Source organism: Ooceraea biroi, chromosome 5, assembly GCF_003672135.1.
Source record: "Ooceraea biroi isolate clonal line C1 chromosome 5, Obir_v5.4, whole genome shotgun sequence".
In the NCBI taxonomy this organism is placed as follows: domain Eukaryota; kingdom Metazoa; phylum Arthropoda; class Insecta; order Hymenoptera; family Formicidae; genus Ooceraea; species Ooceraea biroi.
The window spans coordinates 3,185,090-3,212,150 of NC_039510.1; the positions used below are offsets into that span (position 1 = coordinate 3,185,090).

At 38.9% G+C, this 27,061-nt stretch overlaps 6 protein-coding genes across 10 annotated transcripts; 3 read left to right on the top strand and 3 right to left on the bottom strand.

Annotated features, from left to right (window-relative positions):
- Positions 1–361: 361 nt before the first annotated feature.
- Positions 362–2,655, bottom strand: LOC105287680 (transcription elongation factor, mitochondrial). Its single transcript, XM_011353382.3, has 6 exons — positions 2,473–2,655; positions 2,116–2,261; positions 1,757–1,976; positions 1,490–1,642; positions 1,133–1,289; positions 362–1,046 (listed from the first exon to the last, which is right to left on the bottom strand). Exons 1-6 carry the CDS (start codon positions 2,521–2,523, stop codon positions 727–729), a joined length of 1,047 nt encoding a protein of 348 aa, XP_011351684.1. The 5' UTR covers positions 2,524–2,655; the 3' UTR covers positions 362–726.
- Positions 2,656–2,748: 93 nt separating this feature from the next.
- Positions 2,749–6,428, top strand: LOC105287679 (kinetochore protein NDC80 homolog). Its single transcript, XM_011353381.3, has 2 exons — positions 2,749–3,263; positions 3,822–6,428. The coding sequence occupies exons 1-2, from the start codon at positions 3,038–3,040 to the stop codon at positions 5,540–5,542; spliced, it is 1,947 nt and encodes a 648-aa protein (XP_011351683.1). The 5' UTR covers positions 2,749–3,037; the 3' UTR covers positions 5,543–6,428.
- On the bottom strand, positions 6,162–11,566 carry LOC105287678 (E3 ubiquitin-protein ligase MSL2). Of its 4 annotated transcripts, none has more exons than XM_011353378.3 (4): positions 10,689–11,566; positions 10,355–10,593; positions 9,710–9,907; positions 6,162–9,624 (listed from the first exon to the last, which is right to left on the bottom strand). In XM_011353378.3, the coding sequence occupies exons 1-4, from the start codon at positions 11,275–11,277 to the stop codon at positions 9,352–9,354; spliced, it is 1,299 nt and encodes a 432-aa protein (XP_011351680.1). In that variant the 5' UTR covers positions 11,278–11,566; the 3' UTR covers positions 6,162–9,351. The 4 variants fall into 4 exon arrangements, with proteins under 4 accessions (XP_011351680.1, XP_011351682.1, XP_011351681.1 ...); XM_011353380.3 differs by having other exon boundaries at positions 10,427–10,593; positions 10,689–11,551; XM_011353379.3 differs by having other exon boundaries at positions 10,355–10,590; positions 10,689–11,544.
- Positions 11,567–12,719: 1,153 nt separating this feature from the next.
- LOC105287676 (laccase-4) lies at positions 12,720–23,593 on the top strand. Of its 2 annotated transcripts, XM_026969837.1 has the most exons (13): positions 12,720–12,839; positions 12,956–13,133; positions 16,585–17,159; positions 18,717–18,775; positions 19,042–19,334; positions 19,742–19,952; positions 20,028–20,305; positions 20,441–20,564; positions 20,797–21,017; positions 21,112–21,298; positions 21,739–21,954; positions 22,075–22,293; positions 22,398–23,593. In XM_026969837.1, exons 3-13 carry the CDS (start codon positions 17,152–17,154, stop codon positions 22,775–22,777), a joined length of 2,196 nt encoding a protein of 731 aa, XP_026825638.1. In that variant the 5' UTR covers positions 12,720–12,839; positions 12,956–13,133; positions 16,585–17,151; the 3' UTR covers positions 22,778–23,593. The 2 variants fall into 2 exon arrangements, with proteins under 2 accessions (XP_026825638.1, XP_026825639.1); XM_026969838.1 differs by lacking the exons at positions 12,720–12,839; positions 12,956–13,133 and having other exon boundaries at positions 16,103–17,159.
- LOC109611536 (zinc finger protein 717-like) lies at positions 22,826–25,564 on the top strand. The gene is made up of 2 exons (XM_020034317.2): positions 22,826–24,197; positions 24,526–25,564. The coding sequence occupies exons 1-2, from the start codon at positions 24,084–24,086 to the stop codon at positions 25,192–25,194; spliced, it is 783 nt and encodes a 260-aa protein (XP_019889876.1). The 5' UTR covers positions 22,826–24,083; the 3' UTR covers positions 25,195–25,564.
- LOC105287677 (BRISC and BRCA1-A complex member 1) lies at positions 25,373–26,960 on the bottom strand. The gene is made up of 2 exons (XM_011353377.3): positions 26,745–26,960; positions 25,373–26,661 (listed from the first exon to the last, which is right to left on the bottom strand). Exon 2 carries the CDS (start codon positions 26,642–26,644, stop codon positions 25,682–25,684), a length of 963 nt encoding a protein of 320 aa, XP_011351679.1. The 5' UTR covers positions 26,645–26,661; positions 26,745–26,960; the 3' UTR covers positions 25,373–25,681.
- Positions 26,961–27,061: the final 101 nt, after the last annotated feature.

A 27,061-nucleotide genomic window follows, 5' to 3' on the forward strand; every position in this document is an offset into this window, starting at 1 on the left:
CGCACGATCCGATTTATTGTACGATATGATGCAGATGTATGTCTATATACATGATTTGTTAATATATCGAAAAGTAAATAGATTTTATTAAACATTTCTGTATGCTGAGCAGCACGTGTTTATCCACACGACAGACGCGACCTGGGGAATGATCGATTAAAGGTCGAGGGTAAATTGAATGGGCATTCGCGCGCATTTTGTAACATAAAAATTTCTCCAAGACCTGTGATCACGTGTCTCGTCCAGTCTTGGTTTCTTCTTCTCTCTTTCAGTACTGAACAGTTGAGCTTGCTTGACGAGGAAGAGAGCGAGAAAGGGAAACTGGTTTCGAAATGACTGGCACGAACGACTTCACGGTGCGTGGATTACGAGAAACTGTTTGCGGTAATTTTTATTGGATAACGAAGTTACGAAATTGTTGCATTATTTTCAAGTAATTGTATTCGAGAATTTAAATCGGTCACTTGGTTGTGTGCTGCACAGAACCTCCCTTTTTCCCCAATTACTGTGTGAATGTAACCGATGATTTCGAATTTCTTCTTCCCTCCGACTTTCCGATTCGTAATTAACAAAAAACTGCTTTACGTTCCCAGCTGTTAATGTGCCGCATCACTCGAATTCAATTAACGATATGAAGTTACGTGTCCATAACATTATCTCATTATAATTATCATTCCGTTGGCATCACTAGATTAACGAATAACAATAAGATACATATTTTACAGTCTATTTAGCGTTGCGAACGATCATGTCGGTTCTTTGGTGTACAATTAATTCCATGAAAGCTAACGCTATTAATAAAGACCAACTGATTTGCTCTTGATAGATAGGACTCTGTGCGTTGTACATCTTTCTCAATTCTGTCCTTATCAACACGCTCGGCAAGTGCTCCTCGACTCCCTTCGTCACTTTGTCACTCTCTTGCAAAAACTTTTGCACTACATACTGCGTAGATATAATTTCGTGGTCGACCATGAGACCGTAGATCTTTTGTAAAGTACGCTGACGAAATATGAAGATGTTGTTCATCGCAAACTCTGCGCTGTCTGAAAAATTTATAACAAAACTTTATCGTAAACAGATTGTTGTGCATAACATAAGTATAACGGAGTAAACTCTGCACGCTTCTTACTGTCAAATCTACAATTCAGCGTTGTTAGGTACGATAGAATGATGGCGTTTATTACACACTCCCTCACATTTGCTTGATAAAATTTCCGGCCTACTTTATTAGTTTCTTGCATAATGTATCGATCAGCTTTCGGTAATTGTGCAGCAATTGGTAAGGTCTAAACATGAAAGAAACAATCATGACTACATTGTAACAAACCTTGCATAATTCTAGTCTACGATTCAATCGGCTACCACTTTACATATGTTCAAGCTCTCTTTTAATACTTTCTTACCATACATGATTTTTAACTGTGATACAAAATTATGTATTATAAAATTTGCATAATTAATTTTCTATTAATTTTCTAATATTTACCATTTGCAGTAAAGAGTGAAGGTTGAGTTTTAATTTATCCTTTTCCTGTGAAAAGGACTTGTAGCTCCACTTTAACACTTCGCAATCGCGATTTAATAACAACCAACTTATCATGTCTGGTCCAATGTATATGCCTAACACGGTGTTGACATCCTGTCAGATTTAACATAGATGTTAAGATTGATCAAAGGTGCACAACGATATGAGAGAATTATTAATATCATGCATAAAGAATACATTTTAATTTTCATTTCACTTTTCTTTTACCTTGTGTTCATCACCAGTAGTTTTCGGTGTTAGGAACAAACCACGCGTAATTTTTTTTGACTCTGACCGTTTCTTGCCATAAATAATCGATTTGTAAAATTTGTACAGGCACTTGTTATTCATACCCTTTACTTGCAATAACTCTTCTAGCGATTTATATGGACCGCTATCTGCACGATGTGATTCCAAAGTCTGTGCACGCTTCTTGGTAATGGAATACCTTAGCATAAACAATTTCAATGATAAAGGGACTATAGTATCTCATTATTCATCATAAAATCACCAAAAATATTATTGTAGAAATATAGGAGCAGAAAATACTCTTACAGAAATTATAGATCTTACAGATATTAACTCACTGCAAAAGATCTTCCACGTTTTTGGAATTTATTACTTTGAGTATTTTCTCCTTATTTTCTAAAGAGAACAAATCCTCATCGATAGCTTCATTATACGTACTATTCATTTTGCAGCCAACTACACTTGATCCCCAATGCTTGTAGATCTGTAAATAAAAACAATCCACTTTTAACATTTATTTATTAGACGTATATTAACAAGTATAAAATGAAAAATTAATTATATAAAAATACATTAAACACAATGAAAAATTTATATCCATCTTATCTCAACAAGTTTTAATCACAAAACAATTTTTCGGAATACTCGTCACTTGATGTTATTAATTTCTACGATTGTAAAGTATTTGTACTTACTTGCATTTTCTGAGTTTTAATCAAAGTTCTGAACAACTTTATCAATACCATGATTATGTTTGTGTTTCAACTTTTCTTTCGATTTTGACTTTGAGTACTGGCAGTAAATAATTAAATATTGGAACATAACCCAAAATTTGTACAGCGAATTATCGTTGCATATTCGCCCTTACTATTTGAGGAGATTTCACAAGATATTAGTTTCACGAAATTCCGCTACGAGCCTCCACTGTTTCGATTGAAAACTGAGGCAGTAGTACGAGTCGATCATAGGTACGGCCGATATAGATATATCTCTTTTATTTATAAATAAGACTTGACCGAGATTTACGTATTTCAATTTTGTTAAATATGTGCGACTTGACAGTGAGATGAGCAAAGTTTTATTTGCATTATGACAAAAACGGAATATACTAATATGGGAAAATTTCTCTTCCTTGTATTGACAGCACTGATTTTCAGCTAGAAGCTGAAAGTAGCAGTTTGAATTTGAATCCGGAGCCAGAGTGAGCCAGAGTAAGTTAGACAGTCAGACTAGTTAGACGCGAAGCCACGCAAAGAAGATATGCACCCGAATTTGGCCGGACGTCGATCGTCCACTAATCCTGTACGGATATCAATGTTCGAGCGAGAGGACAGGAATTTAATTAGAACTGACCGGCGAGCTACAGCAACGTTGAAGGGAGCTGCGAGCATCGAAACTTCGCACATTCCTCGACCTCGTTTCAGGAGCTCTTCCAGCGATCGAGCGGGATCACTCGGCAGAAAGTCGTCCTTCATAAAAACAGCAGGTAAACACTGCCTTTGGGAGCCGTTAAACATAGCGGTAATACTGAAGGAGACGGGCTTCCTCACCGATTTCCTTCTAACTTTGCAATAAATCGGTGAGGAAGCCCGTCTCCTTCAGTTTTACCAACATAGCTTTTAAATAATCCTTTAGATCGCCAGAATACAATATGAACCAAATTCCTTTATTCTTGACCAAAAACTGGCAAAGCTTGTATATAAAAACACACAGACGTTTCGACCAATAATTCTGGTCCTTATCAAGTGTCAAGATCCAAGTCACATTTTCCAAAACATCACTTGTGTTGAGTTCGTCGTGATTTGCGGACGTGCTTCCTGAGGCTCCTCATATAACAAACAAGTCATGTTTTGGAAAACATGTGACTTGGATCTTGACACTCGATAAGGACCAGAATTATTGGTGTTTTTATATACAAGCTTTACCAGGTTTTGGTCAAGAATAAAGGAATTTGGAACATAGCTTTTATTTTAATTGATCAAATCTTGAAGAAAAAAATCTTCAAGTAACTTACTCAGATTGAAGTATACGTGTGTGTCCGTAGGTAAGAGTCTGCTACGTCAACAGACAATGACTCCAGTCATGCCTGAGAGGTCTTTGATTAAACACAATGCAGCGCTTACAGCGAGCTCGAGTAGGCTTCATGTACCGTTACAAATGAATCGTTCGTCGTCTGCTGATCGTGCCAGCAGCAGTAGTGCTAAAGGGCCCAGAAAGGACACAAGGCCCTTGATGGATAAAACTTATCAGATGATGCTGGTAAATAAGATAGACGATTTCTTCCGTGTAAACCAGCGATCAGCGATACTCAACAGCAATGGCAGCTTGAAACCGATCACTCTAAAGATGTTTGTGGAAGTTTCTGACTATCTGCTGAAATTCTTTGATGCTAAGCACGAGCTTACGATAGCAAATTATGTGGAGGAGATACCAAAATGTGCGAAGAAGCTGCATTATCCTGGTACAATCACCAAGTCATGCCTGAAGACCGCTAACACGATGCACTCATGGCCTCACGTTCTTGGATGGATCGGCTGGCTGGTAGAAGCATGCCAAATGAGAGAAATAGCGTTCGATACCTATACACTAAAAACTTTGCCGTTTATGGGAACTGACCAAGAAGGTCAGAGCTCTAGAGCAGAGTTTCTAGCACTGTTGGAGTGCTATAAACTTTGGAATGACGAAAAACATGAGGAGGAAGCAGATTTGCTGGAAAGATATCTGCAGGATGTTTTAATACAACAGGGAATCACTGAGGAGGATATAATTCAAGCACGTAAAGAGCTAGAGGAGGACACATTAAAGTTACACATGATGGAAGAAGAAAATAAAGAAGTTGACGAGAAAGTCGAACAATTAAAAAGGAAACTGGTGTCTCTGCAAGCCAAAGAAGCCACGCAGTTGAGCAACATCAAGGCCAAGGAAGAGTACATAAAAGAGATCTCTGCTGAGAAGAAACAGTTAAATGCAGACTGCAAAACTTCAAACGATCAACTTCAAAAAGGTAATGTAGAATACGAAAAGTTAGTCTCGACCGTGAAGAATCAACCCATGTCAAAGGCTGAGAAGGAGAACATCTTAAAAAAGTGCTCGGAAATTCAAAACTATATGCATGAATTTGACAAGCATTTGGAGGAGTATGAAAAAGAATTGTACACTTTAGATATCAAATTCGCGTCCTTCAATAATAATCTTAATAAAGCGATATTGGCATACAACAAGGAGGTCTTCATGCACATTGATAACGCCTTTGATATAAACTTTGACGAATTGAAGCTCCCAGAGAAAGGATTGTTGAATCCAAAGATAATGGATACACTGGAAGAAAAAGCTGCTCTAACGAAAACGTTTACAAATCTATTAGCGAAACAGTGTATCGAGACACAGTCTCTCATTCATTCTGACACATTGGAACTGAAGAAGCTGCAAGAAAAGATCAAATCACTGCCAGATGAAGATCACATGAAACAAGAGAAGTCTGCCATCAGTAAGCTGAAGGCAGACAAGAAGAAAAAGAAGGCAGATCAGATAAAGAAGATAGATGTTTTGAAAAAGGAGATTAAAGATATACAGGATGCAATGCCAGATATCAATAAGATCGATCTCGAGATAGAAGAGGCTACCGAAAAATTGGAGGCGGTCAATAGAAGGAAAGTATTTCTGGAGGCGTCCGCCAAACGGTTCTTCGACGAGTTGTATCAAATTCTCAATGAGCACAGAGGCGAGGTTTATGATCTCTTGGCAAAATACAAGGATCATACATAAACAACGTCGTATTTTTTTTAAAAAGCAGAAAAATATTTCTATCAGGATCAGCTGAAGATTCAACTTCTGAATAATTTCTTGGTTTTTAAAAAAAAATTTCATTGTACTTTATGTTACAACATATATTAAATATCTTAAAAAGTACAATAAAATTTTTTTGTTTGTTTGTGGAAGTTTCTGACTATCTGCTGAAATTCTTTGATGCTAAGCACGAGCTTACGATGGCAAATTATGTGGAGGAGATACCAAAATGTGCGAAGAAACAACGTCCTATGGTTTTAAAAAAAAAGCAGAAAAATATTTCTATCAGGATCAGCTGAAGATTCAACTTCTGAATAATTTCTTGGTTTTTAAAAAAATTTCTTGGTTTAAAAAAAAGCAGAAAAATATTTCTATCAGGATCAGCTGAAGATTCAACTTCTGTATTTATAAAATTCTTTTATTAAAAAAATCTTTGTACAACGAAAATTGAGCTCAAACTAACATACAAAAGGCAAAAAAAGAAACATTTTAATAATATTTTATATTTCGCTGAGCTTAATTCTTTGTATTTATAAATACTTTTTCCCTCTCTCGTTCGCTCGTTTCCTCCTTTTTGTAAAATGATACAAGAGAGTTCTGGTATGTAAAATATTTTTATTCTATTAGTTCTATATATGTCATGACAATATATGCAACTCGCATCTTTCGCATTTTTCTTCCCCCGTTTTTGCTCTTTAAAACAAGTTTTAATATAATCTGTTGAGTTACATAGCTGAAACATGTGTCCCTTGACTCCACGATGTACATGATACAACATGATAGTTGTCGAATAACAGAAGGAGTGTTAACGAATACTATAATACATGTTACATACAAGATGGTACAATAAAATATCCACCTTTCGAGAATTAGTTGTATTTTACAACGACCGTCTCGCCGCATCTTAATTATATCACGAATAATTGATCTTTCATTGAAGAGTAACTTTTTCTTATTAATCATTTGAATAATTTTACTTAGAGTTTTGACAATATTTACGTCAGTATTAAAAGCATGCGTTGTATCCGAATAACAGAAATATGTATTACAGGATAGGAAATAGTGCCGAAACTAAATACTGGAATGTGAATTACATGTTAATATATTCTACTTTATGTTGCCTGTTACGTTATATCGCGATTATCTATTTGCTATATCACAATTTACCGAGAATTAAATAAGTTATGATCAATAGTTTAAAAGTCACTCCTCAATTATGCCTGAATGTATCGTTTGAGCTACAGCTAGGTCCCAACTGCCGTTTTTGCCTTATTTTTAATAGAATTATGTACATATATGAAACATAGTAATCAATATATGCGCGGCGCTTAAAATGCATTAAGATAGTAGAAAGTTTTGAAGAATCCGTAATCTTCCATCTTTGTTCTTATGGAAGTGAATCTCCAAATAATTCCTACTCATTTTCAATAATTTTCGCTAGCTTTACATAAGACAAAATTAACAGGGATAATTATAAACTTACTGTCTGCATACATTCGTACGTACGTAGGTTCTCAAAATAATAAGCCACATCCAAGTGAATAACGAGAATAACAATTATACGCAATATTATAATATGGATAATATTAACTTTCATATACAAAAATACATTTATCTTATTAATTTTATCTTATGCTGAGCTTTAACGCGTATTGCCTTATGTTTAAACGATGTTTTACGTACGCTGTACGCTATCCGATTTTTTCATTTCCGACTTAAAGAAGAATTAATCTCTACGTACGTGCATTTATCGATATTTCCTTCCTCCCGTGATTGATGAACTTTCTTATTGTAGATTACCACCAGACAACTATGAGATCATTTATGTATGTGTAATGTGTATATTCTATTGTGAGAGCGATGTCTATATCAATGTGTATGCTATGACGATTGATAGATTCGTAGATGCTCGAAAAGAGCAAAAGTAAAAGATACCTTTTATACACACTTGGTAAATTTGTACTGATGTTCCACACGGTTTAACGAATTATTAACGCACTCAATTATATCCGCATAAGAATAACGCAATTCTTTTAATTCGTCGTCACTTACCCTAGATGATTCAACAGAACCATCTCTAAAAAATACAGTTTACGAATCTTTGTGATAAGATACTGTTTATACATAAAAGTAAGTCTTATATAATATGTACAGTAACCAGGGCTGAATTTAACTGCCGTCTATATAGATACGCGACCGGTGCAGCATAGAAAAAAAGATAACCATATATATTCGCATATGGTTATGGTACAATTTATTATAAATAATCTCTATATTACATAACAAATAAGCAATGTACATAAAATGTAATAATAAAACGAAAAATATTAAATAAATATAAATAAATAAATAGCTTTTGATATATTGCGATATACTAGCTCAATGATACTGTGTATCACTGCATTATGGATAATAGCAAGTTAGTATATATAAAGATTTCTAGCCAGAAATACGTGTACTTTTTTTACAAAAAATCGCTTAAATGCCATTGCTCCCTTTTTTAATCTTGATAATTCGATCGATAATTCACTTAAAACGAAATTAATTGTGATATTACAATTCAATTCAAAGATTCAATTTAAAGAGGAGCAAAACTTGTTAAATAAATGAATAATGCATTTATTTTCTCTTGTAATATATCATAATAAAAAATAAAATTATTTTATATATATATATATATATATATATATATGTGTGTGTGTGTGTCTTGTTTTACAAAAATTAGTTCTATCTCTAGAATCTTATCAATTTAGTACCCGAATTGGTAAATTCGGCCCTGATAATAAAACGCTACTTAAACAGATTATATAATAAATCAGTAATATGCTTTTTTCAAGTAACTAAAAACTTTTTAGAACAACAATCGACCTTTACAGTTGTTTTTTTAAATTACGTATGGTCTCTTATTCTTCGTTCGTCGTTTAGGCTACTTCCTCATTAATGTAAGTTTGCTAAGAGTAAATTTATCATTTTCGATGCGTTTCTAAACTGTAGGAAAATTTAACAAGTTATCATACGACATCCCCCTATTCTCTATACTTACGGAATTGTAAAAAACCAGTATGATAGATAACGATCTTTCTGTCCTTGTATATACAACTGGCAAGTTAAAAACGAGACACCTCGTTTCAGTCTAAATTAATTTCAATTTATAAATTGTAAAACAAGCAGATTATCATATCAGGCCATTTCAGAATGTGCAGAAAATATATTTATCTAATAGAATTTTGTTGATATTATTCAAAATAGGCATGGGTGAAAAGTATCTCGATATTCGACGAAACTTGCCATTTATACGATACAATTAGCTAGACACTTACTGAAGAGGGAATATCGTGAGCATTCGTGCAATCTTAAAAATGCTACATAAGGAATTGTATACAAAGTAGCGTGTAGATGTAAAATCAGAAACAGCAATTCTCACGAGAGAAAATCGATCGTCATCGTGATCAAGCGTCCACTTAAATTCCGCGTAACTCTTTCATACCGTGTAAAGTATTTACATGTGCATTCAGGTAATAATAGTAAACTATACGTGAACCGCTTTCACCGCTCTTCGACATGCGATATATAATCTAATTTTTCCTAAACTAAACTTCACACCTCTCCGGGAACTCGTGTAATTACATGCGTTTTTGATTCTGAAAATCGTTTCGCTCGATGCACCGATTCTGGTCCAGATATAATATTTACAACAAGCGCGTCTTTTTACTCGCATTTAGGGGCGCTTCATCGCCACGATGTTCCTGGTACGATATGGCATTTTACGCCCCCGTTTAAACACTTTGTCACACGTCGATCTGTATGTCGCTGTCTTCCGCTTCACTCTCCGTACTGACCATAGCGTCTTCTCCGACTAACAAAGCAGCAGGCAAATTCTGCGGTACGTTGTCAATGTCCAATCGCGGAGTAGAGTACACATTCAAGACCTGTATCGTTGTAGGGGACGTCGAGAGACACTGTGACACGGATCCCAGAGGATCCCCGCTTAGTGTATCACAATCCAACGACGTGGACAGTTGCAATTGTAAATTGTGAAGTTCAGGTATGTGTGGACGGATCTGAAATAGCACAGGAGTTACGCTAATGTACTGCAAGACAGAGTTACCAGGTAGCTTAATAACAAAGATGAATTCCTGGCGATACCTTTAATCCATCTGCCGTGTGAGGATTTCTGCAACCTCGACATTTACACTCTACGCAGGGTTTACTTTCGACGTAACAAGGACACCTCTGACCGCAGCAGGTGAGCTTTCCGGGTATCGCGGTGGCGTTGCCGCACCTACAGCCTTTCCTTTTACTTCTCGCGGAACTGGATCTCGGCTTTTTAAAACTGCCCGAGGACTGCGACGACAAAGCGAGTTACGTTATTACGCTGATATAATTATCGAGTAACATCGACAAAACTACGCAAGTGTCAACCAGATCAATGCAGAGCTGGTCAAGTTGAGAGCTGGGAGATAGATGTATCTCTTTGTACAAAGCAAGAACGAGAGGATGACCAACGTCTGCATCGATCTTTCTTATGGGACCTAAGTTCTCGGGCAAAAGTCAAAACTTTCCCTCTAAAACTAGTATTAGTACGAAAATAAAGAGCAATAAACGCATCGTGATTAATCAGGTAAGTTCAGATGTAATTGTTAATAGATATAAGTCAGAGAAGTGATTGTACCTTATAAGAAGTGTTAATGGAGCACGGACGTCTTTAAGCATTTAAATAAAGAATTATAGTGCAACGTATACATCTCCTGTGTAAGTCGTAAAATTAACCGAATATCTATTTGAAATTACTTTGCTGCTCTTTGAAGATTTTTTCTCAGAAGGGGTCCCATATTTAAGGTGGGAAGACGGAATGCATTTTACCCCTCCTACAGAGCCATGTTGACTTCCATCCATCTCCTGCTGCCCCGTATCCGTGTCCTCCGTAGCGGCCGCCTTCCGTTTTATCGTAATCTTGTTGCCGGACCCAGCGTACATCACCGAGTATATGGAGGAGCCGTTCGATACCGTGCGAATCGTCGGTGATTCTGCTTTGGCAATAAAATCAAATACAGAGGAACTGTGTGCATCGCCGACTCGTGAAAACTTACGTTAACGCAATCATCTGTGCACTCGTTCAACGTACCAGGTATGCTCTGTGACATTGCCTCGGTGGTTTGAACGCTGTTTGCCTGGGTCTGCGTGGACGTGGTACTGGTGTAGACACACGGTAGGATGCTATAGGCAGACTTGGACAGACCTGCGTTGCTCTTGAACTCATCCTTGAATCCCGCGCCTTCCTGAATCAGTTCCATGAGGCTGCTGGCGCCGACGGTGGACGGCGCGCCGTTGGTGGTGGCACCGCTGGCGGACGTTACAGCGAGCAGCAGAGTGCGGTAGATGCCGGTGCTGGTCAGGTACTCGCATAGCTTCTTGTAGCACTGCAGCAGTATCCGTAGCTGCACGTTCTCCACGTACTTGTCATAGTCCTTGCACCAGCCGCACGACGGCTTGAGCTTCTTGCGGCCGCCGCGACAGCCGCGGCACACGTGATGCTGACAGTTGGTCTCGGTCGGCGTGTGCGGCTCGATCAGCAGGTTCGAGCACACGGTGCAGCTCAGGCTCTGTCGCAGATACGGCACCAGCCTGTAAAGGTCCGTCCAGGAGTTCGGGTCCTCGGCGTCTGCCTGCAGCACCAGCCGGCACGTCGAGACGTACAGGCTCGTTGCGTTCATCGCGTCAACGCGCCGCTTTCCCGCGATTCCGGGCACATGTGATCCAGCCGCGTCACCAGCTGCCGCGACATTCACGCGACATTAAAGCACTCGGCGAGCACAGCGTTCAACGTATCCGCCGTAATTCAACGTAACGCGCGTGACCATCCTCGTTGATTCTCTCGCGTACGCAAACAAAACACACGCCATGTTTCGTCGGCAGCGCTCTCGCTCTCGCTCTCGCTCTCTCGCCTTCCCACCGCATCGTTCTAGAGACTACAGCGCTGCGGCGCGTCCCGCGGTCGCGACGTTTCCGTCCGTCGGCGCTTTATCGATCGAGGATAATCATACGTGCGTGTGCGCGGAGAGAGATGCTGCCTTCGATTCTCGAGGAATACATAAAACAATTCAGTAGCGATTACGATGTGAAGTTGCGTACAAAAAAGTATACGAAATTCATATTCAAATTCGCTGCTCACTTCAGTTCGCTAGTCTTGCCGCAATCGCGACGCTGCACAGTGGGCTAGAATCGAAAAAAGCTGGCCAAAAGTCGAATTTTTTCAACTCTTGGAAATCTGTGCATTTCGACCTTTTTTGATTCATGGATATCAGTATTTTCAAAAATGTGAATGGAGTTTCGTAGGAAAAATTTCCTTCCCATTAATCAACAATTAATAGGAGGCAACGCGTTAATCTTCCGAAAAACGATTTATGAATGAGTATAGGCTATAGCTTACATTCTTGTATGCGGATGCAAGTAATTTTGCTTTTTACTCTATAAATAGAATTGAAACTCTTTTCCCAAACAGTTATAACCATTAAAAATGTTTGTTCATCAATTTGTGTTAATCTAAGTTTTTGGTTTCTTAAAATATAAGAAAGAAGTAAAGTTCAATATCATTTATTTAAATAGCTGTAAAAGGCTGTTTGGGATTCTTGTTTTATCATCTTGTGTAGGATTCAAACTAAGTATTTCCGTTCGAATTGTGCACACCAACGCACACCTTTGCGTTATATACAGGATGTTTCATTTTTATTTTCATATCGTAATAACTCGAAAATTTGGCGTTTTGGTAAAAAATGTTTGAAATGAAAGTTGTAGGTTTTTAAGTGAAGCATTACATAGCAATACCAGTATGACCTTGATAGTGTTGTCAAGATCATGTACAGATCACCGTGAAATTTTTAAATGCCGCGAAACGTACGACGCGGCGCGGTAGCGACTGTAACTTTCAAGCTTCATAACTTCGAAGTATTTAACGGATAAATACTTTGTTATAGTGTTCTGAAAAGCTCTTGAGGTAAGCTACAAAAATATCTAATGAAAACTGGAGGTTCCCATTTAAAAAATTCAAGGTGACCTTTGCGTGACCTTGGCAACGCTATTCAAGGTCATACTAGTATTATTATCTAATACCTGATTTAAACCCTATAACTTTTATTTGAAACATTTTTTTCTAAAACTTCATGTTTTCGAGTTATTACTTTTGGCCAGCTTTTTTCGAGTTTAGCCCACTGTGCGCTGGAATAAAGTTGCTTCACTGATGCGAATCTCGGAAAATAATGAAAGAATATGAAAGAAGGTAATTTTAACTATACATACTGAATATATAAAACCCTTGAGAAATAATAATTGCATCCGTTAATCTTACGATGCGAAATCAACTATTAATCGATGTACACTGTAACTTCTCGGCAGGACAGCGATGGTTAGGTAGAAGAGCGATGATGCTCTCTCACGTGAAGACAAAATTACGTTAATACACGGACCTGTGTCGTAACATCCTCGCGGATCCCATCATCTCCGTGATGATCACTGCGGCTCCTTTCTACGGCCCTTGATATCGCGGCCATGGCCCATCGCTCCGGCTGGTTAGGTAAGATTGCCATGCAGAATGTAGACAATTCGTCTTGCATGTTTTCACATGATGCTTTACGTTAATCAATTTGTCGTTATTCCTTACGCGTTCATTACGCGACCTTCGCCTGGACTCATTCCGAATTATGTAATATATAGCAAACATCCTTCTCCTCTCTCATCTCCTCTATCTCTCTCTCTCATCTTGCAGCGTTTATTCCTTTTTTTATTCGATGAATTTAATCACGATCTCTACTCCTTTCAGCTACGCTCGATTTTTTCCTCTTCCTGCCTTTTTCAAGTGCGAGTGCGATAAGGATAAAGTAATCATAACATTGCAAGGTTTCTCGTTGATAGGATAATCAAAGATCGCATAACTTATCATAAAGTTGTTAAAAGACAATCATTGATCTCGTTGATCCGTTACGTGTGATAATAATCGATCGAAAAATTCACGAATAAATTTCGCAGATTATAATATACTGAGGGTAATGGGTAAACCAGGAAGTTCATGTAAAAAAACAATCATGACCAACCGTTATTGAGTAGTTGGCGCGTCTACCGGTTCCGCGCTAATCCGGTAATACGGGAAATTCCCTTGAAACCTGTTTCGTATGATCTTTACCAAAGGAACGCAAACTGGGTGTCCGCATTCAACGTCTTAAACGTAAACATTCACGCATTGGATGAAAGTAAAAATATCAATCTGATTCACGTACGCACACAAGTATATAGGTAATATATAATATATCTTTTCTTTATTTTCCATTTTCAACCTTGAAAAAGGCCGATTTCATGATGCACTCTTCAATTTCAGGATTTGCATTTCTTCGTGTTTTGTCGAAAATTTTTCATGACACATTCTTTTTATAATGAAAATTCCTTTAACCGACATTCTTTTTATATTCAGCTGTTTTACGACTACAAATTAATCTATCGATAAATCTATCAAATTAATCGTAAATTGCAAAAATCTGTTAATTGTATCGCATATCAAAGATTGATGCAATCACGACCGAGGAACGAAAACCTTTTATTACGGCTCTTATTACGGATTTTGTCTCGAAAATGTTTCTTAATCGTATCTTATCTCATTAATGACATGTGCATAAAGTGTGATACGCACTTGTTTGCCGGTGAAATCCTACTAACGTGGAAATTAATACAATTTAGATACAATTCAGAATGTGTGTCTCTAATCTTTTTGAGAGATATGATATTATTTTACGAAAATTATATAGATAGTTTTCATCCGGTGCAAAATAGTGCAAATTTTTAAAATCAACGGCTTAAGAAATATTGCGCACTCGATGCACGCAATTGAACATATACATATATTTCATCGTTAATCCATTGTAATCATAGATCCTGACACGTGTACGGATCCCGGGAAATCGCGCTCTTGCGAATCAATCACACTTGCAAATTTCGATTCAATGTAGTAGATAATATCTGTAAAACTCGCGTCATTCTTACGTGCGCAATTAAATGCTCGAGCGCGTGGTCGATACGCTTCATGTCTCACGAGAAAGACACGTGTATCTGCATGCGAAGAGAAGAAGAAGAATACGATCTTTCTGAAGCAATCTACTCCGCGAAGATCAAAAGAAATCCTCCGGTAAAGTACCGATGATGTTATAATCGTGCTGATGTTACCAAGTGGCGAAACGATGCGTCATTTGATGCGCCTGAGGTAATTTTGTTCTATCTACGAAACCGGTGTATATTCGGCTGGGTATTAAGGGGGGAGCCTGCTTTAGAACGCTGAAAATAAGGTATATTTTACGAATTGTTTTTGGAGAAACTATACAGCGGATCATTATAAAACTTTGATGCATTTATTAGTACATGTTTAAAGATAAACAAAATTATTTTTTTATTTGAATATATCGCTTGTAGAGGTCGTCCTGGAGAAATCTTAGTGCAGCCGCGTCGCCGGCATTGCAAATTGGTCAGCATTCTCCTGCCTCCAAATTTCGTCTAAACTGAAAAATTGAAATATGTTCTCGTTATTTATGAATTCCCATCGTCGATGAACCAAAGAGAGAAGAAAAAAGTTGAAAAGTGCCAAAATGGTGGAGCTTAGAACACAAAAGTACGATTTTTAGGCAAAGTTGTTGAACTTTTTCATGCAAAAGTAATTGTTTAACTTAATGTTTTTATGAATATTAAAGGTTCATCGACGATGGGAATTCATAAATAACGAGAAAATATTTCAATTTTTCAGTTTGGATGAAATTTGGAGGCAGGAGAATGCTCACCAATTTACAATGCCGGCTGCACTAAGATGCCTCCAGGACGACCTCTACAGGCGATATATTCAAATCAAAAAATAATTTTTTTATCTTTAAACATGTACTAATAAATGCATCAAAGTTTTATAATGATCCGCTGTATAGTTTCTCCAAAAAACTTCGTAAAATTATATCTTATTTTCAACGTTCTAAAGCAGGCTCCCCCCTTAAGAACGATAATTTTATTGTTGCCCGCGGATAACGGCCGGCTTTTCATTCAACTCGAATACGGAGCGCGTATCGATTCGTATTCATCGGGCGAGCATCGCTGTCGAGTTTTCACCGTGCGTATGCACCTCGCTTCTCCTTTTTTCTTCTACTTGTCTGGATGCCGTTCCTATGTACATACATACGCGCGACCAACATATCAAGCAACATAATAGCGTCGCGACGCCAAGTATATAAAAAAATACATGCAACAATATCCGATGAGGTGTCTTTGCATATGTGTCGAGTGCTTATCAAGTAGCTTATACGGAATTTCAATTTTTTATTAAAATATTTTATATTTGTTTATAATATTTGATTAAAACTAAAGCCGTTATCAAAATTCTAATCTGACATGTCGAAATTTTTTTGTTTTTGGATCTGACGAAGAATCGTGGGATTTAACTGCATTTAAAGTGATTAATTAAAGAGCGAGTAACATAGTAAGAGTTGGGTTTATCAGAAAATCTATCGCACGTCAAACGTTCTTAGCAGAACACAAAGATCGTGACGCTCAGAGTTATTGAAATTGATTATTTGCATTTTGCGCATTTGCGTTTTCCGTGGTTACCGATTCCAAGATTCCGCGTTAATAAAATCGAAGACAATGTAATTCTTCTCACATTTACGCAAATCGTAGTGACGTGTTTTACGTCATTATTTGATCGTATTCTTTCAAAGCAATTCGCGAATTCTGTTTTCACTGAATGAATTAACAAATTTCTTATCTGCTTTATTTGATTTAAATTATTCTTATCTTACATTATTTCGCTTTCAAGTAGCATTAACGCAATTATCTTAATTTAAGTGTCGAGCTATATTTTTTAATGACGAGGCACGATGATATGTCTTCTATTCAAGTAAAGCTAATTCCACTCGAAATTAACTAAAATACAAAAATAGAAATGTGTAATTTCATCATCAAAGAGCTGGAAATTCTTCTTAACTACTCGGTATTAATTTTTACAGGAAGGGGAAATCTCGAAAACCACATTAATATGGTATATTTCACGGTTCCCTATAATTGGCGCTGTCTACCTTGGCGGACGACGCTTTTCGATGACGAGTGGAAAGCCCGCTGACGCACGAATTTCAGCTCAGAATCAGGGAAAACTGTGTTACGCGCATACATCGGTCGCACCACTCGAGCGGGACACTCGAATCGCAAAGAGATACCCGTAAGGTGATACGCGTGTCTCTCCGTATTAATATACGCGAGACCCCTCTCAGAGTCTCGTACGTGGGGTATGCGTGTCCTTCTTGCGGGGGACTCTTGTGTCATATAGAGGTGCGAACGGTACACTGGTCCAGTTCTTCGTAAAGCATCGCCTTCGCGAAACCTTTGCCGAAACCTTCGGAGGTGTTTGTGACGTGATCATATGTGACATCGGCGCGTCCGAATCTCGGCTGTGACCAGTGAGTTGAATGCCAGGCCACACGTGTCCGCATCATATCGGCCGCAAGTAGTACGATTTTAGTGATCATTTAGCATTTCCGGTGTTTCCGAGAGCATCCTCATCCCGCGCGATCGAGTGTATGATACAGTAAGTTAACCTGAATTTATAATTGTTTTATTAATTTATTTATTATTTATTATTTTATTAATTTATTATATAATAATAATAATGACAATGTAGTAGCTTTAATTTTTTATTTTTAACAAGATTACTAGGAATAATTTGGGAATGTGGAATTCTCCTCACGATTATTAAATCTTTGGCTTTTGTAATCTTTATCTTGATTGTCACACTTGATTGCTCTGCTGTTAAGAACGATGTATTTCTTGGCTTACTTATCCTTGAAAATCCTCGGTATCTCTAATAGTGCCATAAACATTCCAAGAATGCTAATTGTAATGCTATTTCCTTGTAACGGGCACGTTAAATGCGATTAATAACTGTCTCCTTACTACAAATGAAGGAGATATCTGATGAATAAAGAATTTTCATATCGCTATTTCGTCATTATCATGCTGTTGAGACACGTTCGAAGACACGAGACAGAGAGGGAAAGAGAGAGATTGCGCACGTTGAGATTAATCAATATCGCATAATCGCGATTTTATAAACCGTCGTATCGTTAACGATTCATTTTATCACATTTTTTGTTAAAGCATGTAAATTGTAAGTGATGAAATTGACGTGCATCTTCAATTTATATCGTTGCTTTTATTCTGCGGATTCCAAACTCTTTAAGCATTTTGTGAATTTTTATTGGGGACAAGGTCTTGTAACTTAACGCAAGTATGTGTTAATTAACATTTATTTTAACAAAAAATTCTATCTATATATAAAGTTAATCTTTGCAATAACAAAAAGACAAGTATATTAGTACAATTGTCGATAACAGCTGTATGTCTCGCGCTACTGGCGATACGGGCACAGTCAGGTGTATTGCGTCAAGTCGTGCTACATCCGTTAAAGCCACGATGCGTATACGTTGCCTCGCGTTAAGAATTTCGACATTACAACATCGGCGATTTTCCATCTGCGAAGTACTTGTCAAGTGCTCTTTTACGCCTGTTCGTAGTAGGTTTAAACGAGATGTCTTACGCATCTCCCGCAGGACCATTAAACGTGTCGCAGTAGATGTTTTGAAACATACCGATATTTGAAGCTCACGCGGGGTTTCCGAGAAGCAAAAAATGTTGCAACGATGCGACCTCGACAAAAATGTGTAGTCTTAAACGCGATCTAATTAATTAATTAGATAATGTAATTTTAACAGAGGTTTCATTTCAGCCTCAAGATACGCAACTTCGAAGATCCGAAAATTTGTCTGTTATATAACGTACATATAAAGAGTCAGAGAACTTTTTTGCGATGAACGCTTAGTCACTTATCAAATCTTAAATGAACCACTACACGTGCTTTATACATGCGTGCGTTACGTAAGATACACCGACGCGAATAATAGTTTTAGAATCTATTCGCGGATATATATCACTATCTATGCCGAGCCTTGACGCGTCTGTATCATTATCTCCGTAATGGGCGTATTTCTAGTTCACAAGACTTTGCACAAACAATGTAAATTTAGACGTTACATGTATCTGATTTCAGCTGAGATAGCTTCATTAATATACCTATTCTTTGTTGCAGGAGAATGGTAATCCGGAACTTGTTACTCGTCCTACTGTGCGTTTACAAAAGTCGATCAGGTGAGCGATATTTTTCACGTAACATTAATTTCGCCTTGGCGTTTGCGACGTTAATTTTGTTTCTCACTTTCAATATTGTTATACTGACCCTCGTTCTTCACGTAGAAAAGTAAAGTTTACGGCATCTCTCTTTAGATTCCGTAAACTTTATTCTTCCGCAAAATTATTGATTTATTTCCGCGCGGATCATTTCGTTTAGAAATACATTCAGATAAAAGACGCAAAGATTGTCGACAAAGAAAGATCCTCACATTTGTCAATTCCAGAGACGATAATAACGGCATATAATGATGAGTTTGGCCTGACGCCGATCGACCCAGAGATCGCCGACGAAGTCGATTGGGGACGACACGCGTGTCGACGTATGTGCGAAGATGACGAGACGCCTTTAAACTGCTATTACACCTTTAAGTTGGAGTCTTATCATGCAATGAGCAAAGCATGCTACGACTGTCCGTTCAACATTACGGACTGCTTTCGGCCGCATTGTATTCCAGCGGATGGCATAAAGCGGTCTCTTTTAGTCATAAACCGGCAGATGCCCGGACTGCCAATCGAGGTAAATCCCGACAAATTGTATGTTTTTTATTATTCGATGCTCCTCGCAGAACGAGAGTGACCGCAACGGACATTCTTTTGCGACGAGTCGTCATTCGCGCAGAAATTATTTTGTTTGCTTGCACGAAAATAGATATTTGTCGGTTTCCCATCTTTCGATTGTGCGACTACTCGATTATTAATTCCGTCATGCGGCTACCAGATTGCAAAAATAGAATCGACATCGGGAATCTACCCGTAACTGAGTCACCTTCGTCGGTCGCCGTGTCATCTTAATTAGCGGTTGCAGACGCTTGATAACGACGTGTCTGATTGTTCCGCGAAAATCGTCGACCACCGCCGTTTATCAGATCTTCAATTAAGAGAGCAGCGAGAACGTTTTAAGCAGAGTATACTTTAATTGTACAGGTATGCCAGGGTGACAGGATAATAGTCGATATGATCAACTCGTTGCACGCGGAGAGTACCACGATGCATTGGCACGGGCAACATCATCTCAACTCGCCGTACATGGATGGCGTACCCTATGTATCGCAATGTCCGATCCCTCCCGGAGCGACCTTCCGATATAATTACGTCGCCACCGAAGTGGGCACGCATTTTTGGCATTCTCACATAGGTACTGAACTGAAAAAGAGGGAGAAAAGGAGATATATTATACGTGTAATATTTCATCGCAGATTTTTGCTCGCAGGATTTCAAAGGGGCGATGGCGTGTTCGGGCCGTTGATCGTTCGTGCACCGCCCAAAAGTAATTGGCATAAAGATCTTTACGATTTTGACGAGTACACGGTGGTAGTGGCCGATTGGGTTCACGAGATCGGTCTCACCAAGTTCCTGGCGCATCATCACGCGGACGGTGACAACAAAGCACCGAACGTGCTGATAAACGGTTTGGGTCGCTTCATCGCTCTCGAGGGTGACAACGAGACACTGGCCAACATGCCTCTCACGACGTTCGTCGTAAAACCGGTAAATTTCAGTCACGAGTGAAAGCGTCCAAGCTGCGTGGAAGACCGAAGAAGGATGTCCGAATCCTGTCGGTTCTCTTTTCTTACGTAAATCCTTTCAATCATTTTGCATTCGTGATTCATTACGTACTTGCAGAACTCCCGGTACAGATTCAGGCTTATCAACGCGGAGTTTCTGAACTGTCCTATAGAAGTTTCCGTGGACAATCACACGTTGCTCGTGATCAGTTCGGACGGACGTGATATCGAACCGGTACAAGGTATCTCATTATTTATTAAATTATTATAAATAAATTAATCTTTCATATCGCTTTATTTTTACGTCAGTATTATTTTATGTAAGATTCTTATTTTATCATCGGGTCTTATTTTATATAAGACCGACCCGATGATTCTCTCACATACAAAGTATAAAACAAAGTAACTGATGACAGCTTGTAAACTAAATAAAGAAAGATTTATACATGCTAATGTATTGCGTAACCATTATAGCCGAGTCCCTGGTGAGTTACGCCGGCGAGAGATTCGATTTCGTAATAGAGGCAAACCAGCCGGTAGATAACTACTGGATGAGATTTCGCGGACTGATGGACTGCGACGAGAGATTTCTGAGCGCTCATCAGGTCGCGATACTGCGGTACGAGGGCGCGCCCGAGGAAGAACCGACGGCGGAAGTTACGTATAAACGTGTGCGAAACGATTCTTACGGATTGGTATGTTATACAAGCATTTTCGCGGATTATCTGGACTCGGCTTACAAAAAACCAGCTGCTCAGAGCTCAAAGAATAATTTCGATAAATTCGCAGCAAGTAAACGCTCTGAACGAGGGAACAGAATCGCATAATAGCATCAGCATGCCGCTGCTGAATGCGATGGACGACGACGATGCTTCCAACACCAGAGAGCCGGATTATCAATTTTACGTGTCGTATGACTTTTACAAGAAAGATAACCCACATTTTCACCGCAAAAATCTGTACGGCTTCCACCAAGGTAAAATTTAAATATCATTCTAACAAGTAAACCTACGGAAGTGTCACTCTCCGATTTTTCTGAAATTTGGATATGTTATAATACATGAAAAACTAAGGGACACGTATTTTTTTTAGCGGCGGAAAAACATTTAGGGGGTGAAACGACCCCCCAAAATGGGGGGTAAAATGGAAAAATGGTCTCAAAGATATCGCAATTTTTCCATTTTACCCCCCATTTTGGGGGGTCGTTTCACCCCCTAAATGTTTTTCCGCCGCTAAAAAAAAATACGTGTCCCTTAGTTTTTCATGTATTATAACATATCCAAATTTCAGAAAAATCGGAGAGTGACACTTCCGTAGGTTTACTTGTAAGTAACATAAGTGCTATAAAAACCACACCACCACCACACGTATATCGCGTTTATTGCTCCATAAAATATATCGATCGTAATTTTTCAGTGAAGGACACGAAACAGCGATTGCTCACACCACAACTGAACCACATATCGATGAAGCTGCCAGCCTTTCCGCTTCTGATTGAGAGAGATCTAATCGAGCCGACTCAATTTTGTAACTCGAGTACAGTCGTAGGATGCGAGGATGATTATTGTGCTTGCACACACGTACTGCAGGTGAAAACTAACAGCGTAGTGGAACTGGTTCTGGTCGATGAAGGTACACGAGCAGCACTTTTCCTCCTTTTACTTTTAATTGATTTGTGCAAAATTTCTCTGTTAAATTCATCAAATTAATCACATTAAGATAATTTTGCTCATCAATTATCATTCTCGACAGGTGTGCCATACGACGCAAATCATCCGTTTCACCTTCATGGTTATCTGTTCCGCGTGGTGGCCATGAAGAGGATAGGGAACACCACCACCGTTGACGAAGTGAAGAAACTGGACAGGCAAGGTTTAATACGCAGGAAACTCGCGCGGGCACCTCTGAAAGACACGGTGACCGTGCCTGACGGTGGTTACACGATCGTGCGATTCTACGCAGATAATCCAGGTGAGATAATGCAGCATACAATGTTCAATTAATATAATCTGTTTTTTGCTTTAACTTATAGATTTGATAACTGCTAATGCAACATTAATCATATTAATTTTTAGGGTATTGGCTGTTCCACTGCCACATCGAGTTTCACGCAGAAATAGGAATGTCGCTGATCTTCAAGGTGGGCGAGCACGAGGAAATGCTGCCCGTGCCGCGTAACTTTCCCAGATGCGGCGACTGGAAACCAACGAACGGTCAGGAAGAGAGCAACTCGGAGACCAGCATAATTTCAACGACCGAAAGAGCGGCATCGAAAAACGAGAGTGTTTCGGACGAGATGGATGGGCGATTTCTCCGATATTTGATGTATCTCGAGCTGTTTGTGAAGCAACTGCAATCATCCTCGGCATCCAGTTTGAGCGTAACGTGGTTGCTCCTTGTCACGTGTCTCTTGATCTCTGTGATTCGCATACACTTTGAGTCATTATGCACGTAGTCCATGCTGAAAAGTCAAATTGTGCAAAAAGGCTTACAGCAATTACTTAATTACATATTTGCCGGCAGGCCTTCTCGCTTTTTGGCGTTATTAACTTATATTTTATTTTTTTCCTATGTTCCTCATAAGAAATTATAAATTGAATTCTGAGTCAAATTCTATCGAATTATCGTCTGACGCGTGCTTAAGAAACTTTTGAATCACTACGCGACAATCGTGCAATACGATATAAAAATGTGATGACAAGTAAGATAAAGCGATCGTGTAAAGTAAGTGAGCATTTAGTCACAATTAATTGCCAAGTGTGAATATTAATGTTCACGTGAAAGTATTAATATTTATAGGGAATACATCGTTCGTACCTTTAAGGTAATTAAGATATTTTTAGATAATGGTGAATACAATAGCGTTAAATTGACGAAAATATATATTTGCTAATAGGGCAGTTAAAGTTTTCTCAGAAATGCACTTCATAATCGCATACTTATCTTAAGTGAGTAAGCGAGCGTTACATTCGTGACTTATACAACTGTGATACAAAGGTATATTATAAACATTTTATAATAATTATATTGCACTTTCAAGTGATGTACACACAACGTGTCCCATTTCTATGATTGCCGCGAGAGATGCATTGCTATGATCGTTATATTATCATGACTATACATACATCTGCACAGTGCAGATAGCGTAATCGTTATCAGTGAAATGAATGTATCTGAATGTAATGTTTGTGTAACGTATGCATTGTACTTTTTAATCGGACGTATGTATGTATGTATGCATATGTTCATTAAAACAAAGTATTATTATGTATTTTTTAATAGGATACATTTCGTATATCCAAACAGTTTTACTTAAAAAACCTGTATTTTCTCGATATGCTTTGAAGAAAGCAGAAAATTAAAAGAATCGTTCCATTATACTTATGCAAAGCTCTCGATAAGTAGTAAGGCAATAAGGAATACATATACTCGGCTATTTGTGGAACTTAAATATTTTTCATTATACACATCTTGATTTATCTTTTTTAGAAACACAGTTTATTCGTATGCGTTATAAGTTTCACATATTACGTGTGTATCTGTATAGGCATTTACCGGACGTTTCCTCGATCGCGTTGATCGGGTATTCCCGGACAAACACTCCCACTATGCCACGATCAGCGTGGTCAGTTTCACAAGGAAAATCCTATCTCACTTCGTGAATCGCTTTGTTACCGAGGACCAGACCGTTGTTTTTTGTCAGCTAGTAATGTTTACTCTCCTATCCATTTTGAAAAGGCGCATGACGAATTTGCAGAAGCATGTCATGCGACGCTCGTGGACGTCGGTTTTGTTATAAGAGACATACTGTCTCGGTATTCGGAAGTGACGAAGCGGCACACACGCTTCTACAGGAATCGAACGTGAAACTTGCGGTAAGCGCAATTATCGAATACTTTGATTAGTTCTCCAAGGTCTACTGTCGTGATGCCTCTTGTAACATTTAACGCATTGCTCACCAGCATATTTTACAAACTTTTTCGTAAATTTTATTATACACAATTATCTCAAATTTCTTAAAGCCATAAAAAAATATACCGAGTGAAACATATTTGCATCTTTAAGATGCATTTCGAAAATTTAATGCATCACAATTAATTAAAAAATTTTATACAATGTATTCATTATCTAATTACTTCGCGTAAGAACAATCATCGTCCTCATCTTTTTTCGAATTACTATCCATCTTTTTCTCTGATTTAGGTTTTGAACACAGTCTGCCTTCCTTGTGTTACCAAAATTGAGGATTTTCTCAAGAAGAGTTTTCGCGATCTACCTCTGGAGAGACTAACCGCCAAGAGAGCTCGCATTGAAAATCCAATGCAGGGATTCACCGATCGGGACACCTCGATCTCGACTGACGATTTAAAAATTTCGGGAACGTTGCCGGTTGTCCAGACACAAAGTACAACCGATCCCGCGGTACTCCGTAACGCGCAAGCAGGAAAATCCGTGAGCATTTACACCGAGGATAAAAGAAGCATTAATTCTGCTACTAACGCTCGGTGCGGAGCGCGTGTTGACAGCTCGCAGGTCTGCGAAAATACCGTGCGGACGAAGAAGAGGCGAGGTCCGTTAACGTGCGGTTTTTGCCGGAAGGAATTCAATCATGCGGGCGATCTTAATAAGCACCGGAGGACGCACACCGGCGAGCAGCCTTACAGGTGTAACAAGTGCCAGCAGAGGTTCTCGCATGCGTCCAATCTCACCAGGCATCAACGTACACACTCCGGAATAAGACCGTTCTCCTGTCAGATCTGCGGACGCACCTTCACCAGGAAGGACAAGCTCACCGTACACTTAACGGCGACTCGTTGCGCGAAAACTTTGAAAGAAAAGCCTACGAGCGTTCCGCAATCTGATACGGTATAACATCGATGTAAAACAGCGTGAAAATGAACTGTAATACAGCAAGTGTTACAGTAGTAGATAAAAAATGTTACGAAGCGTCTCATGTATTAGCATTACATGAGAGTTTAATTAATTTACTACGAGACATGTACGCGATTTGCCCAGAACGCGGCAATCCAGACTAATTTGTAAAGCTATACTATAAAAATGATTTTATTTATTCCTCGCGATAGTTTAAACAATAGCAATAATAACCATAACAAGACTTACAATATACAATAATATAAAAATGTCTTTCGCTTTTGATTCTAGTAGATCAAAGTCATGTAAATCACTGGTTCCAACGAGTGCCACATTTATTACGAATTATACCGCATTGAGAGAGAGAAAAGAAACAGCAATCAAACGGACTATATCCCACAAAATTTCATAGATGAGAGAAATATGGCTTTACCTGTAAATGTAAATTACTTAAAAAATACGTGCACACACACACACACATACAGCACTATACGTTGGTATGCACTTCCCGAGCGGCTGTCGTCGAGTACAGGGTGTAGGAAGTGTCTCTCTGCGGTGGACGCTGCAAAGGATGCGCCAGCAGCTTCGCCATGTTATCGTGTATCTTGGCGGCGTTCCTGCCCACCTCGAAGATGTAGGAAAAGCTCGTTGTGTCCAGGGTGGCGATCTCGGCGTACACCGCTTCGCACATATTATCGTCCTCGGGCGGTTCGTGCACAAACAGCACGTCCAGGAAGAAGTACGGATTCTCCGTCAAGTTCTCCAGGTACTTCCGGCTGGTGTGGAACTTCGGGATAGTGTTTGAACGTGCGTATATCAGGATCACGCGTGACACGAAGCTTGGCTGATGCCGCGCTGGCATCGCTATTCGCGCGTGTATCGCTTCGAACAGCTGTCCCAGATCGTAGGTCTGCTGCTCCTCGTCCGACACGTTCTCCGTGATGCCCTCCAGGTGATTCAGTACGGTCTTGGTGTTGCTAGTGTAGTCGCAGAGCCAGAATGCGTCCTGCGAGTCCAGGGTCATCAACGCATACTCGTGCATGCCAGGCTGTATCGTGGATTTGGCGCCCACAAAGTTCTCTACCACGCGTTTAATCATGAACAGTGGCGGATACATCGCGCCCGTGCCAAGCTTGAAAGGTGTGCACTGCTGTTCTCTTACCGTGTCAACGACTAGCAAAATCTTTTCGGGCAGGTTCAGCTCTGGCGTGCTCCTTATGAAAGCACCATCGTCTGTGTTGGTAGCGATAGTACTGGTAGCAGTGCAGGTCTTTTTGCCGTCTACGGGATGACGCAACGCATCATTAGTGTTCTTCCGCAAACTCTTGACTTGTTGTTGTGGCTGTTGCTGCTGCTGTTGCGCATTGTTGTATGCGCTTTCGGCAGTTGTGATTGCCTGCAGCCTCTCGTTTATCACCTGCAGCTCGTCGCTCGATTCTTTATCTGACATATTTATACGCTAAACGTCTATAAAGAAAAAAGGGAACTTAACCTCTTTCTCTTAATGCATGCATACGTATATATAAAACACTATTAAATGACCAAATTACCTTAAAGTACACCGAAACGGTTGGATACTTTACATAGCACGTAAATTCCGTAGTGCTATATATGATGAATCAAGAATAATTCTGTTTTGAATTATATCACAGACTTTGACATCCTACACGTCAGATAGATTTAATACGAGGATCCACAAATGTGCATTGTGCACTCGACGCGATATCAGTGAAGTGCATCAAGTAACCTCTAACGACACGCAATAGTTTGAATGTTACCGGTTAGTTAATTTTATTTAACAATTTCTCGTTCAAAGTTTTGACAAATTATTAATTTGAGCTTGAAAATTCTGATTTTCAAGATTGCA